We start from the raw sequence: 13,887 nt of genomic DNA, 5'->3' as shown, positions 1-13,887 counted from the left end.
TAAAACTTGCAGTGAACATTGTGTTAGCAACATACCATGTCCAGTATAATAAAAAACTAAATTAAAAAAATGTCATCTTCAGGTCACTGACATTTTCTGGCTTGTCAGAAATGTGTATTTAATTAGGACTGATTCAAGCGTCGTCTCTCAAATGCCTTTCCCCTGTAGTCAGCAAGATATAAGCCAAACAGGGCTGTTGCATTCAGTCAGCTCATGGCTTCACTAATTGTGTTTTCACTGTACATCCTGATTTCTGGAAACTTCAGCAAGCCCTAAAAAAAAGAGCCAGTCATCTGTCCTGCTGTCATTACTCTTCTTCCTCTGCTTTCAAGTGCAGTACAGTGAGAAAGATCAGTTTTTTCCATTCAGTCTACATGTGGTTTCCAGCTTAGCAAGCTTTGACTTCATGCTTCAGCTCATCCCGAGAGCAAAATAAGAGCCAAGTGTTGACCTCGTACAGCAGCACTGCCATGTCTGGCACATTTGTATCAGCTCAACAACACCACATCAGAATCACTGCAGTGCTGGGCTACTGTGGGTCTAGTCCGTTAAAAAAACAAGGTGAAAAGTGGGTCTAACAACATACGCAGAGCAATGCAGTACATTATATAATAGTGAAGTTGCATATTGTAAGTGCCCTTGATAAAATTAATAATGAGTGTAGAATCATTAATGTAGGAATGTACAGTTGGAAGTTATAATATATATTACACAAATTACAATATATATAATATATTGTGTAGGGTTAATGATGTCTACATTTATGCTCAAATATCTCCTATTGCAAAAGAAAATAACTGCTAAAAAATTAACAAATCTAATGCGACTTCTAAATCTAGTGCACTCCAAATTCTATATTATTTCTGTACATATTGATATAATGCAAAATACCATTCACTATAGACTAAAATGTTGGAAAGAAATGACCGCAGACCACAACTCCACTTTTAGAATGACATCCAAACCCCATCATTTCAAGGAAATGCACAAATTGTAAGTTGGTTTTGAAATTGCGGACCCTGACGACATGGGCTCTGGAATCTGAACCAAGTGGAATGGTGTAAAACTAAATGCTTAATGTGGGATTACTGAGTTCAGGTAATCGAACCTGCACCCTTTCCAGATCACTGTTCAATTTTGTCCATACATCTTGCACAATCTCCATAGAGAGGTTGTATATCCATGTATCACATGCCCAGTAGCAAATAAAGGCTAAAGGGATAGAATGTGTGCCAACAGTGATGGCTGTGGAGCAGTGTTCTTTAGAGTGAACAAGTACAAACCAGTTTGGAATCAGGTGAAGAATATCATCATATTTGACCTCACTAATGTTCTCGTGGTTAAATGCCATTTTATAAAAAAGTGCTACAAAATGTTCTTTGCGCGATGCCACAGAAGAACCAAATTTTGTTCATAAAGAACCATTTTCCTAAAAAGTTTAAATGGGTAAAGTGGTGGAATTTTAAACCATTAAAAGGTTCTTCACATTCACACATCTCTTTTCATGGTTCCTCAAAAGTAACCAAAAGTGGTTCCTCTATGGCATTGCTCAGAAAACCCCTTGTAGCGTGTAGCATAAAGCCTTCTCGGAGACATAGAAGCTGTTATTGCAGTAATGTGGGACAAATTCACTAGTAGGACTTTTCATTCCTAAGGATATGTTGGATGAACAAGTGTATTTTAATTGATTAACTCTAACATTGTGAGTAACACTGTAGAATTAACATTCGTAGACTATGAAACATCAGTTAAAAAGATGTATATAAATATCTAATATATTTACATATAATATATTGTATATATATTGTAAAACAACAAGACGACTGTATACAAAAAAAATTGAACTGAACTAGACTGGACTGACTGTGCCACATCGGAGAATTCTGCCTTTATTGGAATCAACCAACAAAGTTGTAAACATTTTGACTCTAAACAAAAATATGTGTTTACATAAAAGTAGATATCAAGCATCCAATCAGCTATACAGTGAAGAGCAATAGAATGTATTGGTCACATTTTCTACAACAGCGTGTGCTAATGCATTTTCCCAAACTTCTTCCCTACATTTTTCTTTTGTGCTCTCTTTGGTTCAGTCATACTAATATAGGCCCAATATCTTTCAAGATGTCATACCTTAATGTTCATTTTTATGCAATTGTATGCCACACAGAATAAAATGTGCCCTTTCTTTATTTCACAGTGACCTGTGGAATGGTTTCTGCCACAAATCTAGCTGCTTTTTTTATCATTACCAGCATTGTCATTAAAAAGCAATACATTAATGTAACTTTCACCATGTATTCACCATTAAACAGAACCATACAAGACTAGTCATCTCCATCAGGAGATGTACAGTACTTTGTGACATGAAATGGCTGTCTTTTAAGATCTGGGATACAGATCTATGAAGAAACAGGCAACAAAAGACAGCAGTATAATTTTCAGTATTTCTGATAGGGTCCACAGCGTTATAAAGTGACCTAATGGAAACAAAATTCTGTCCCTTTGGCTGTTATTGTCTTTGTTTGCCAGATCTCGTTCTGCTTCCCCTGGGTGTCCCAGCATTCTGACAGCAGACTGAATGTTCAGCAGCAAGATGATGTCACTGCATGATAACGTCAGGCTCAATGTTGAAAAGCAGGTCATCATTTCCACGGCGAACCTCCAGCAGCAAGGCAGTGTCCTCAGTCAGAGCGTCCTTCAGGTCACCGGTGCTCATTAGTGGCTTGCCATTCAGCTTCACGATGATGTCTCCATCCTTAATACCTCCTCTGGAGTTTAAGTTTAGGGACATACATTATTCCAACCACAAAGTTTCAATTGACATTTGACACTTCCTTGAGTTTCTCAGCCCTCTCTCCATCTTGCACATCTGTATCACATCCTCAATTACCACAATTACTACCACAAACATTGGGCTGGTTTCCTAGGCTTTGAATTGTGATTTTCCATTGATAGGAAGTTATAGTCTGGGACTAACCGAAACCAACCCATTATGTATTACCACATGGAAATTCTGCACATCTTTGAAAGACCAAATTATATATATCTACAGCTTCATTTATAAATAACATTGAATGAGAAAGGTTTTGGTTAAACCTTTTTAGGCCAAACTCATATAAGTCATTTCAAGACAAGAAATTTCCTTTACGACTTGGGTACTAAAAATATAAGCACTATATACTGTCTTTAAAAGCTACAGCAATCTATGAGCGCTGCACTGACCACAATGTAATAAGACTCACTGCCCTACATGGTGCACTTCTGTTCCTGTTTATATTCATCAATAAAAAATGCATTTATCATAGGGCTTGCCTTTGAAGTAATTTTGTCTGGACACAATTGAGGAAATGTGCAGAACAACAAACTTCAAATTGTAGTTTTGACATTGGAGAAATACTATAAAATTCAATCATTGTCTGTAACCGCTCCAATTCAGGGTTGGAGTGGGCACAAGAAATCACTGAGCACAAGGCAGGAAAATACCCTGGAGGGGGTGCCAGTCCTTCACAGGGCGACACACGCACACTCACACCTATGGACTTTTTTGAGTCGCCAATCCACCTACCAATGTGTGTTTTTGGACCGTGGGAGAAAACCCAGGTGGACATGGGGAGAACATGCCAAACTATGTAAATCAACTGTTCATGTTACCAAGGCTTTTCTAGAACCCATGGAGTAAAACATTCCCTAAATACCTAAGCTCAGGTTAGATATGACTCAAAAATGAAAAGCTGTATCCTTGAGCATTGATTTGCAGGAGCAGACACCTGTACTTTATGAATAAAGCAGGATGTGTGGGTTTAGCAGCTTACTTTTCAGCAGGAGAGTGAGGAACCACTTCATGAACATAAATCCCACTGCTGACATCAGGAAAGTCTGAGTTCTGCTGCTTCAGCTCTTCCACAAGGCTACAAGAGGTGCACACACATCCAATGTTCAAGGAGGCAACAACAATCTCATATAAAATTGACCATCTGAATTATGAAGATAGTGAGCTGGTGACATATGTAAGTAATGTAAAAAAAAAAAAGCAAAAAACTCTTTACTAGAGTGATCAACTCACGCTTCAGTAATGGTGAGCATACGAATTCCAATAAAACGTTTCTTCACTGATCTTATATCTGCAACAGATCACAATAAATCTGTCTCAGTTATGACCAAGAATACATGTGTACACAGTGACCATGGAATGTTGCCTGGAAAGGAATACCCCGCTGTACCTTTGATTTGCTTTCCCATTGAGTCATTAAGAAAGCGAGTTATCCTGTCTGATGGAATGGCAAATGATATTCCTGCTGCCACCTTTAATGTGTTAATCCCAATCACCTCTCCATCCTAAAAAACACAAAGTAATATCCCAATGAATTTTGGAATAATAGCATAGAAATACCAGTTTTACACATACTGATCAGCCATAACTACTCCTTGTTTCTACACTCACTGTCCACTTATGGTATGCGTCCACTTTGTAGTTGTATAAATACAGACTGTAATTTGTCTGTTTCTCTGACCCCTGTTCTTCAATGGTCAAGACTCCCACAGGACCACTAGAGAGCATGTGTTATTTTGGTGCAACACTGACACTGATGTGTTAAAAAAAAAAAACAGCAGCGCTGCTGTGTCTAATCCACTAGAACCAGCATAACACACAGTAACAGGCCACAATCACATCTGCACTGCAGGGCTGAGTATGATCCACAACTAAAATCATACCTGCTCTGTGGTGGTCCTGTGGGGGTCCTGACCATTGAAGAAAGGGATGAAAGGTGGCAAATAAAAGTAGGTAAGGCAACAGATGGATTACACTCTGTAATTGTAGAACTAGAAAGTAATTTTGTATGGTCAGTGGAGCTGAGGCGATGAACAGTGAGTGTATGAACAAGGAGGCAGTAGTAATGTTATGGTTGATCAGCGTAGGTAGATTGACATATGTAAAGCAATAGACAAAATGTAGCATGTAGCAGTGAATACTTACCAGGTTAACAAGGGGTCCTCCTGAATTCCCATACTGTAAAATTAGAAAACCAAACAATGAAATGTTTAAATATGACTGGTGGTAACATGCTACAACATTCATTCATTCACTGTCTGTAATCACTTATCTAATTCAGGGTCGCGGTGGGTCTGGAGCCTAGGAATCATTGGGTGCAAGGAAGGAACACACCCTGTAGGGGGCACCAATCCTTCGGAGGGTGACACACACACACACACACACACATTCACCCACACACTCACACCTATGGACACTTTTGAGTCGCCAATCCAATTGTTTTTGGACCAGGGGAGGAAACCGACACAGACAAGGGGAGAACATACCAAACTCCTCACAGACAGTCACCTGCAGTGGGACTTCAACCCACAACCTCCAGGTAACTGGAGCTGTGTGATTATGACACTACCTGCTATGCCAGCATGCCGCCCATTGCTAAAACATGTTATATTTAAAGAGCAATATGACAAATGGCTCCCACAATCAGTGTTGAATTGTCTCACATTGATAATTGCATCAGTCTGGATGTAATCCATGTCCGAGTCCTGGATGCCCAGCTCTTTTCCATCTCTTTGAGCTGTACTCACGATGCCAGTAGTCACTGTGTTCTGTAGTGCAAATGGACTCCCAATGGCCACCACAAACTCACCCGGCCGCAAGTCAGCGGAGTGACCCAGCAATAAGACAGGCAGCTTTTTCTGAATAAGGAACACACAGGGAAAATAGGCATAATATTAGTCAAATAAATGTGTTTAATATCATAAAATGTGCCACAGAGTAATTTAACTCTAGATTCAGGCTTTCTTCCTACAAATTGGATTAAATTGTGACAATTACATTGTCTTACATCACAAAAAGATGGCATTAATAACCCTTTTATACCTTTTGTATTAAATGTTCACCTGAGTGTTGATTTTGATGGTTGCGATGTCAGACTTCTTGTCGATGTCTTTGATATTCGCCTCATACAGGTTTCCATCATGCATCTGCACTTTCAGCTGCTGACGGCCGGAAACAGCTGTGGTACTGGATACTACATGGGCATTGGTCACTATTAGCCCAGTCTCTGACACCACAAACCCTGAGCCACTGGATAAGGGGACTGTCCGTCCAAATAGGGGGTGGCTACAGTCAAAGGTCAAAAACAGAATTAGTGTTAATTTAAAGTGTCAATTTAGCACTGAAAGCATTCATAGTTTAATTTAATTTTAATTATACTTTTTGAATTTAATTCATTCATTCATTGTCTGTAACCTCTTATCCAATTCAGGGTCGCGGTGGGTCCAGAGCCTACCCGGAATCATTGGGCGCAAGGCAGGAATACACCCTGGAGGGGGCGCCAGCCCTTCACAGGGCGACACACATTCACACACTTACTCACACTTATGGACACTTTTGAGTCACCAATCTACCTAACAACATGTGTTTGGACTGTGGGGGGAAACCTGAGCACCCAGAGGAAACCCTGTGGACACAGGGAGAACACACTAAACACCTCACAGACAATCACCCGGAGTGGGACTTGAACCCACAACCCCAGGACCCTAGAGCTGTATGACAGCAACACTACCTGCTGTATCATTGTGCCCCCCATTTTAAATTATGGTTTTCAGTATTATTAATAATATACATTTTTTTTCAGATACATGTATTAAATAAATTCAGTATGTCAATATATGTTTTCAAAATTTCCATAACTGAATGGTAAATTGAGCTATACATTGTTCTAAAATAACACAGAAAGCTGTACAACCCATAAAAAACATATGTATAAGAAATTAATTTATTTCTATTGTGGTAATCAACTCAGAAGGCAGAAGGCAAATAACAAAAAAAACATTATGTAAATAGATTAAATATTTATATTAAATAAAATAGAGCATAGAATGGTTTACAAATGATATAGTAATTATATATTAACATATATGATTCTCTGTCATGTAGTCTGCCTCGAGACTGATTTGATCAACACCTTTGAAACCTTTGACCACACTTGGCCATGATTCCATGTAGTGATTAATTTCATTGACTCAGCATTTGGATCAAGTTGTGTTGGTGAATTTAACCTGTCTGCCTTTTAGCTCCTCTGTGTTTATATATAATCTCCAGTCAGACATCCACAAACCAGCAGAACAGCTGTGGATATCCCTGACCAAATGACACACAGCAGCTGTGTTTAAACACCTCAGCAAGCCTTGGCACAGCTTAACCTCACTTCCAACTACTGATGAAAAAACACATCCACCAGCAACTGTTCTCTCTGTCAACAACACTGTGGTAAACCAGTCCGACCTTTTCATATATTTGAGGACACTTACATAATCAGCTTATTTTTTGTTTAATTTTCTGTTTCACTCATTTTCCATAAACAATCAATGAAGGCAAGACATGACAGGGTGCCAGTCCACTGAAGAGCATCTTACACTCAACAAATACGTACCCAGAGGAAATCCATGCTGGTACAAGGAAAACACATCAAATTTTAATAGCCAGAGACTCAAGGTGACAACTGAACCTGTAGTTGGGCTCTGTAGCTGGGTGGCAGTGATACTATCTGTGCTGCCACTGTGACATGCTAGGATTTTTCTAGGTCTTCAAGCACACAGTTTTTTTTTTTCTAAATTTGACTATTGCAGAATGTGTCATAAAATCTTGTGCTTTGCAAAATTCAAAACCTGCCTTTCAAATTCCAGTAAAAATTGCCATTAAATAAAAACATTATTAATTTTTAGTGCAAAATTTTAAAACCAATATTTATAGTTGTGTCATCTCATCAAACAAACCTGGAACTTAAGGATAAGGATTATTAAAACATACTGAATAACTTCACCAAAACTATCAAAGTCAGATAGTGTTTACGAAGTCAATTTAATCTTACACTATATCATAGAGTGACCAGATGTTCTCTTTTACCCGGACATGTCCTCTTTTTTTGACTTAAAAAAATGTCCGGGCGGAATTTCACAAACGTCCGGGATTTTGTTTTTCTAGAGTTTACATAGAATTTTGAGAAGCGTTTTGTTCACAAACTAGTCCCGCCCTCCCCTACTCCATTTGGTTCAATTGAGTGAGAATGGTGAGTGGTGAAGTAGCCTAAAATCTTCTGATTGGACGGTCTGACTGTAGAGCTACTGTTATTGGTCGCTAACCTCTGTAAACATTTAATTGGTCAGTCTGCACGTCAGTAGTCCTTGTTTATGTCAGGCAAAGCTCATGTACCAACCCTCATCTCGAGAAGCTATGCTGAAACGTAAATGTAAGTTCTTGGAGGTCAAAAGGTTAAACCAGGTCAAAAGAAATGCATTTTGATCAACATTTGTTCATTTCAACCTCACTGGAGATTTTTTTAATGGATTTGATGTAGAACTTACCTGAGGAAGAGCTCAACATGGACAACAGCTGGTGCAATCTTCTCCACCACATCAGCAATGAAGTTGAATTTGTACCTTGGACTGTTGGGGTGGGTCAGACCTATACTAGCAGGAAGAATATTTCATGTTAGTAAGCCGTAGCTTATAAAGCAAGCTGCTTCCTTAGTCCTATTTGTTATAACACAGCTTTGAGGGTAATTCTCAAAAATTTCTCCTGCAGTTTAAATAGGCACTAAGCTACGTTTGATTATATTCAGAAAAAGCAGTCATTAACAGTAAAACACGCAGTATTTATAGGGTGAGGGGGTCTTTCACTGTGCAGCTGGAGGGCAAAGCTGTGGCAAACACAGGAACTGCTCCTCTGTAATTGCAACTAAAAGCAGCAAATGGTTTCATTGCCTGTCTCTGGTGTGTGTGTGTGTGCGTGAGTGTGTGTGTGTATACACATCTGTGCATTGGGTGTGTGAAGGTACAGTAATTAGGCCATGTTATTTTCTGCACAAACTGGGTGTTTTCCCCCCAAAACTGACCACTGTTTCCTGTGAGTGCTGTGGCAGACACAGCCATCATGTCTTTCTCTTAATCTCTCTCTCTCTCTCTCTCTCTCTCTCTCTCTCTCTCTCTCTCTCTCTCTCTCTCTCTCTCTCTCTCTGTCTGTCTGTCTCTTAACCTGACAGTATCCGAATAACCTGGAAACCTAGTTTGCGTTTCAAAGTAATAAATCTGTCAGTATAATTTGTCAGTTCAAATTAACAATAAAGTTTGCCATCACTGTAGAGTTCACCTGTATAAACTGTATTTCCAACACACATGCTGTATGAACTGGCTGGTGCACAAGAGCGTTTTAGTCACTAAATATTTTCTGTTGTAGAAAAACAACAGAAGGAATGGAACACTTCGACAAACTATAAAGGTTGTGTTGTGCATTAAAAAGTATCCTAACAGTGCTGTATATAACAGTCACTTACTAATAATTAGTTGAATAAAGCACTCTGCATTAAGGTCACATTCCAGTGAATGTGCATCACTCAGACACAGCTCAAGGGAACCTCAGAGTTAAAATCTCTGAGACACTGCCAACTTGGTCAGGCTTCCATTCCAACTGCAATGTGTATCCTCTTTGAGGTCACTGTATTACAGACTGAAAAAGGAAAAAATGACCCAAAGAAATGACTTTGCACACTCAGCCAAACTCTAGCCATTTATGGAAATCTAAATATTCCACAAACTGCACAAATTTTTCACTCAAATTCTCCACCAGAAACTGGTGGTTTATCTGATGATATACACTTGACCACCATGGTGGTTCGATGCTTGGCATTGGGATGTTTGGTCCTTTAATGTCAATAATTCACTCTAGAAGTTAAAACCCTTTTAGTTGTACAGTAAATTAAGCCTGATTAACATCTGATTTAAAAATGTACACACTTGCCTAAATGCAGGAAGTGGGAAGTCTGAAGGCCCTTTGCTGATGTTTACTTTGGCTGTTGTCCACTTCCCCCACCACCGAAAAGTCTTGGACTGATATGATTAAAAGTTTATTTTTTTTCTCTCAAATCCTAGCAAAATCATCTTACACAGAGGGAGGGCTAATCTTAGGTGAGCATTCCTGCCTTAAGACACAAATATGAGACCAGATATAGGGCTGTTGCAGTGAAAGAATTTCCCGAGCAGCGTTTTAATGGGGCTTAACACTGTGATGTGCGATATTACATATTAAATTTGCATTTCCCCATATCATTGCGACCTTTCTAGTACAGATTTTTTAACAAATGTATTTAACATTCATTACACAGCTTAAAGTGTAAAACAAGAAAGACCGACCAAAAAAGGGAAACATTGTACACATCACAGTGGTGACAGCTGCTTGCCGTTTCTTGTCAGCTGGCTGGACAATAGCGTGTTTAATATTGCGGTTATTGCAACAGCCCTAACCAGATATATATGCCCTAATCATCAGCTTTAAAATGGTATAGGTTGATGGTACATAATGACTTTATCCTTTGGACTATCACCATGACACTGTCAAAAGGCAACAGTGTTTCTTAGTCTGTGTTTATTTCAGGAGTGCTAGCCATTGATTTTTATATTGAATATCATTCAGTAAATTACCCATGAGAAGGATGTGCCATACCTATCAGTCAATAACACTGATCCTGCCAAGCTTCTATCCTAATTCTTGCAATATATGTATCTGTCTGATGGTATGAGGTAGGGGTGGGCGAAATGGCTCTAAAGTACTATCACAATATTTCAGGGATTTTGGCGATAACGATATTCTTGTCGATATGCACAAAACACTGAAAACACTTGTATTCATTTCAAAAACAGACTAATGCAACAAAATCAATGTTATATAATATGAACTATATTAAACTAAATATATTTAATATATACTAATAATGGCGGCACGGTGGCGCAGGTGTCGCAGTCACACAGCTCCAGGGACTTGGAGGTTGTGGGTTCAATTCCTGCTCCGGGTGACTCCCTGTGTCCGCCTGGGTTTTCTCCGGGTGCTCCAGTTTCCTCCCACGGTCCAAAAACACAAGTTGGTGGGTGGATTGAAGACTCAAAAGTGTCAGTAGGTGTAAGTGTTAGAATGAGTGAGTCCCGCCTTGGGCCCAATGATTCTGGATAGGCTCTGGACGCACCCCGACCCTGTACTGGGTAAGCGGTTACAGATAATGAATTAATGAATTAATATATTCATTAATTATTTATTGTAAATCTCATATTTTATAACCAAACTATCTCCACAAGACAGTCCACTTTTTTGAGCAGACTCCTCTTGCCTCCGAACCACTTTCCACCACATTTCACTGTGGCTAAATGACTCATGTAAAGAACTTATGCTGTAATTACGTAAAAAAACAAATCTGAATATCATTAAAATCACGATAATGATATTTTAATTTTTTTAAAAATTGTGACAATATTATTGTGAACAATACAATATAGCACATACCTAGCATGAGGTGACCTACACTGCTAACCTATGCGCAATTGCAATAAAGTCATTCTATTTCTTATGGAACCGGTTTCTATGTCTTTAAGTAGACCTCAGTACAGTTAAAAGTCATTGGTTTGGTGGCTTGCTGTTCTGAGATCAGAGCCAGGGTCAGGGTCCCTGGGGAAGTCATGTCTGGTTTAGAGACTACAATGTACCTCTGTTCCCTAACTGCCTCCTCATATAATGAATCCTTAGCCACCACATGCATGTCATAGTTGCACGCTGCTAAATGTCCTTGGAGGCTGCTATTCTAAGTGTTATACTATGTGCTTGCTACAGGAAAATAGCTAGTGGTTATTCGCACAGTGAGGTACATTCATACTGATATATGAAGTTGTGAGTTGTCTTTTAGTGCCTGTGGAGGGGGGATGTAAGATCTAGGTCATGCATCCAGATGTTTGGTATGCTGACTGCCACTAAAGTCCTTAAAGAACCAGACTGTCTGGAGACACAGCTTATCCCTCAAACCCCAAAGATAGGCAACATTTGCAAAAAATAAATATATGAAAGAAATCTAAACAAACTCTGGTTACCATAGACCCACACTAGCCAAAGTGATTAATTTGGACCTGTAATGGCCTCCATTTCCAATCCAGGTGTCACATTATTTTTTGTCTATGGTCTGTCTGATCCACTTGTATCATAGCAACACATGCTTACCCTCTCCCTCCCCACCCCCCAAAACCAAAAAACAAAAACAAACAAATAAATACAGACATACAGCACTGAGAATAATAGAATAACCCATCCCCTATATGATTTGCGGTGTTCCTGTGGGGGCCCTGACCATTGAAGTATAGGGTGAAAGGGGGCAAACAAAGTATGAACAAGTGATCCAAAGTTCCCCTATATGGTCAGTGGAGCTGAGAAAATGGAAAGTGATTTTAGAAACAAGGAGACAGAAGTAATATTATGGCTGATCTGTGTATATTACCATGTGAAATAATAATTAAATTGTTACAGTTAATGTCTGGTCACAAGCCCATTAAAGAATGTAACTTTGAAAGTTGACCATCCAGTGCACGGGTCTCTACTCCCATTCAGGAATTTAGTGTCTTGCACTTTTGTCTTTGTTCTTCAGTTAGTCTCAGGGTTTAGTAAATGTATCGCAGCAGGAAAACCCCCAAATTGTTCTGGACTCTAAAACTCAGGGTGGGACTTGATCTAAAGAGATTAATACAGACTCAGGTCAACAGACAGACAAAAAGGGTGTGTGAAAATCAGTCAGTACATCAGATTATTGGGTTTGAACGGGCTTGGGTTTAATTGATCGGAACCTTATTCTGCTTTAGAAATAAACACATACGGTTCACATCTTTAACACCACAGCACTAATAATGATTTCTTCTAGTGCCTCTATATGAGCTCTAATGGTGTGCTGACATAGAGCTAGAGAGAAAGTAGTGACTATTGTATTTTTAGTGACCAGAGGCGCGTTAGTATATTATTCAATAGTTTTACAGTGGGATATATCTTTGGACTTTGAAAACTTCTCGTGACGGTCCTCTTACCCTGGCTGTTGTGGCAGGGTCCTTTGTGCTCGTTGTTAATTCCGGGCAGACCGAGCTGCAGCGCCCTCCTGCTGGCGGCTTTTAGTTGACACACGCTGCTGTAGGTGAGTCCATCGCTGCCGCACACCTCTCCGGGGTATTTACACTCGCACACGCCGCTGGCGAGGCGCTTGGCGGCGGGCTGTCTGCACTGCAGCCCGTCTCCGCACGGCAGCAGCGGCTCTTTGCGGCCACACGACTCGCCCTCCGCGGGCGCACACACCAGACAACAGCCGCAGCGGTCCGCCACATAACCGGCCGCGCAGCTCGGGCTCGGGCACGCGTTCACGTCACAGCGCGCGGGGCAGCGCGGCTTCGGCTCCGCGAGCACCCGCGAGGTCTGAATACGGAGCAGCAGGAGAACCGGCAGCGCGAGAAAATGCATGGTGGTGAGTGTGTAGACGGAGAACAGTGACACACAGACGAGAAGCTGAATAGTTTCCTGAATTAATTCACCAGCATTTGGAGTCGCACAGAGTCCTGAGCACGTTCACCAGACAGTTCTTCAAAAATCCTTGGCATTCTCTGAGTGAGTTTAACACGGGTGGACAGACAGCTTCATGATCAGAGAGCCCGTTCAATATTACACAATATCCATTAAAGTTCTGTAAAACAAAAGTGCAGCCTTTATCTCGTGCTGAAGGAGAAGGTTGGTGTGTTTCGCGGCCGGAGGGCGCTCTGGAATGAGCATCAGTGCCTCAGGTTTTTTTTCTAATGGAGGCGGAGATACAGACCCCAGCCTATTCTCAGATTAAATAAAGATAAACCCAGGAGCTTGGCAGTTTAGTGTGATTTAGACCCATGCAAATGTTTATTAAATACCCACTCAAGTGAAAACAATGTTTTTTTTTTTTTGTTTATTTGTTTTTTAAACATTGTTAACACATTTAACACAAAAAAAGATTTATTTTTATTTATTTTTTTTTTTTACCAGAAATTGTCCTAAAATTGCTGAATTTAAAC

General features: G+C 40.0%; 1 protein-coding gene across 1 annotated transcript; it reads right to left on the bottom strand.

Moving 5' to 3' along the window:
- Positions 1 to 1,830: 1,830 nt before the first annotated feature.
- On the bottom strand, positions 1,831 to 13,591 carry htra3b (HtrA serine peptidase 3b). Its single transcript, XM_066681113.1, has 9 exons — positions 12,886 to 13,591; positions 8,365 to 8,464; positions 5,896 to 6,118; positions 5,497 to 5,691; positions 4,979 to 5,011; positions 4,224 to 4,338; positions 4,067 to 4,124; positions 3,816 to 3,911; positions 1,831 to 2,771 (listed from the first exon to the last, which is right to left on the bottom strand). The coding sequence occupies exons 1-9, from the start codon at positions 13,307 to 13,309 to the stop codon at positions 2,603 to 2,605; spliced, it is 1,413 nt and encodes a 470-aa protein (XP_066537210.1). The 5' UTR covers positions 13,310 to 13,591; the 3' UTR covers positions 1,831 to 2,602.
- Between the last annotated feature and the right edge of the window lie 296 nt (positions 13,592 to 13,887).

The sequence above is a fragment of the Hoplias malabaricus genome, chromosome 9, assembly GCF_029633855.1.
Source record: "Hoplias malabaricus isolate fHopMal1 chromosome 9, fHopMal1.hap1, whole genome shotgun sequence".
NCBI lineage: Eukaryota > Metazoa > Chordata > Actinopteri > Characiformes > Erythrinidae > Hoplias > Hoplias malabaricus.
This window is presented reverse-complemented; position numbering and strand designations above follow the sequence as displayed.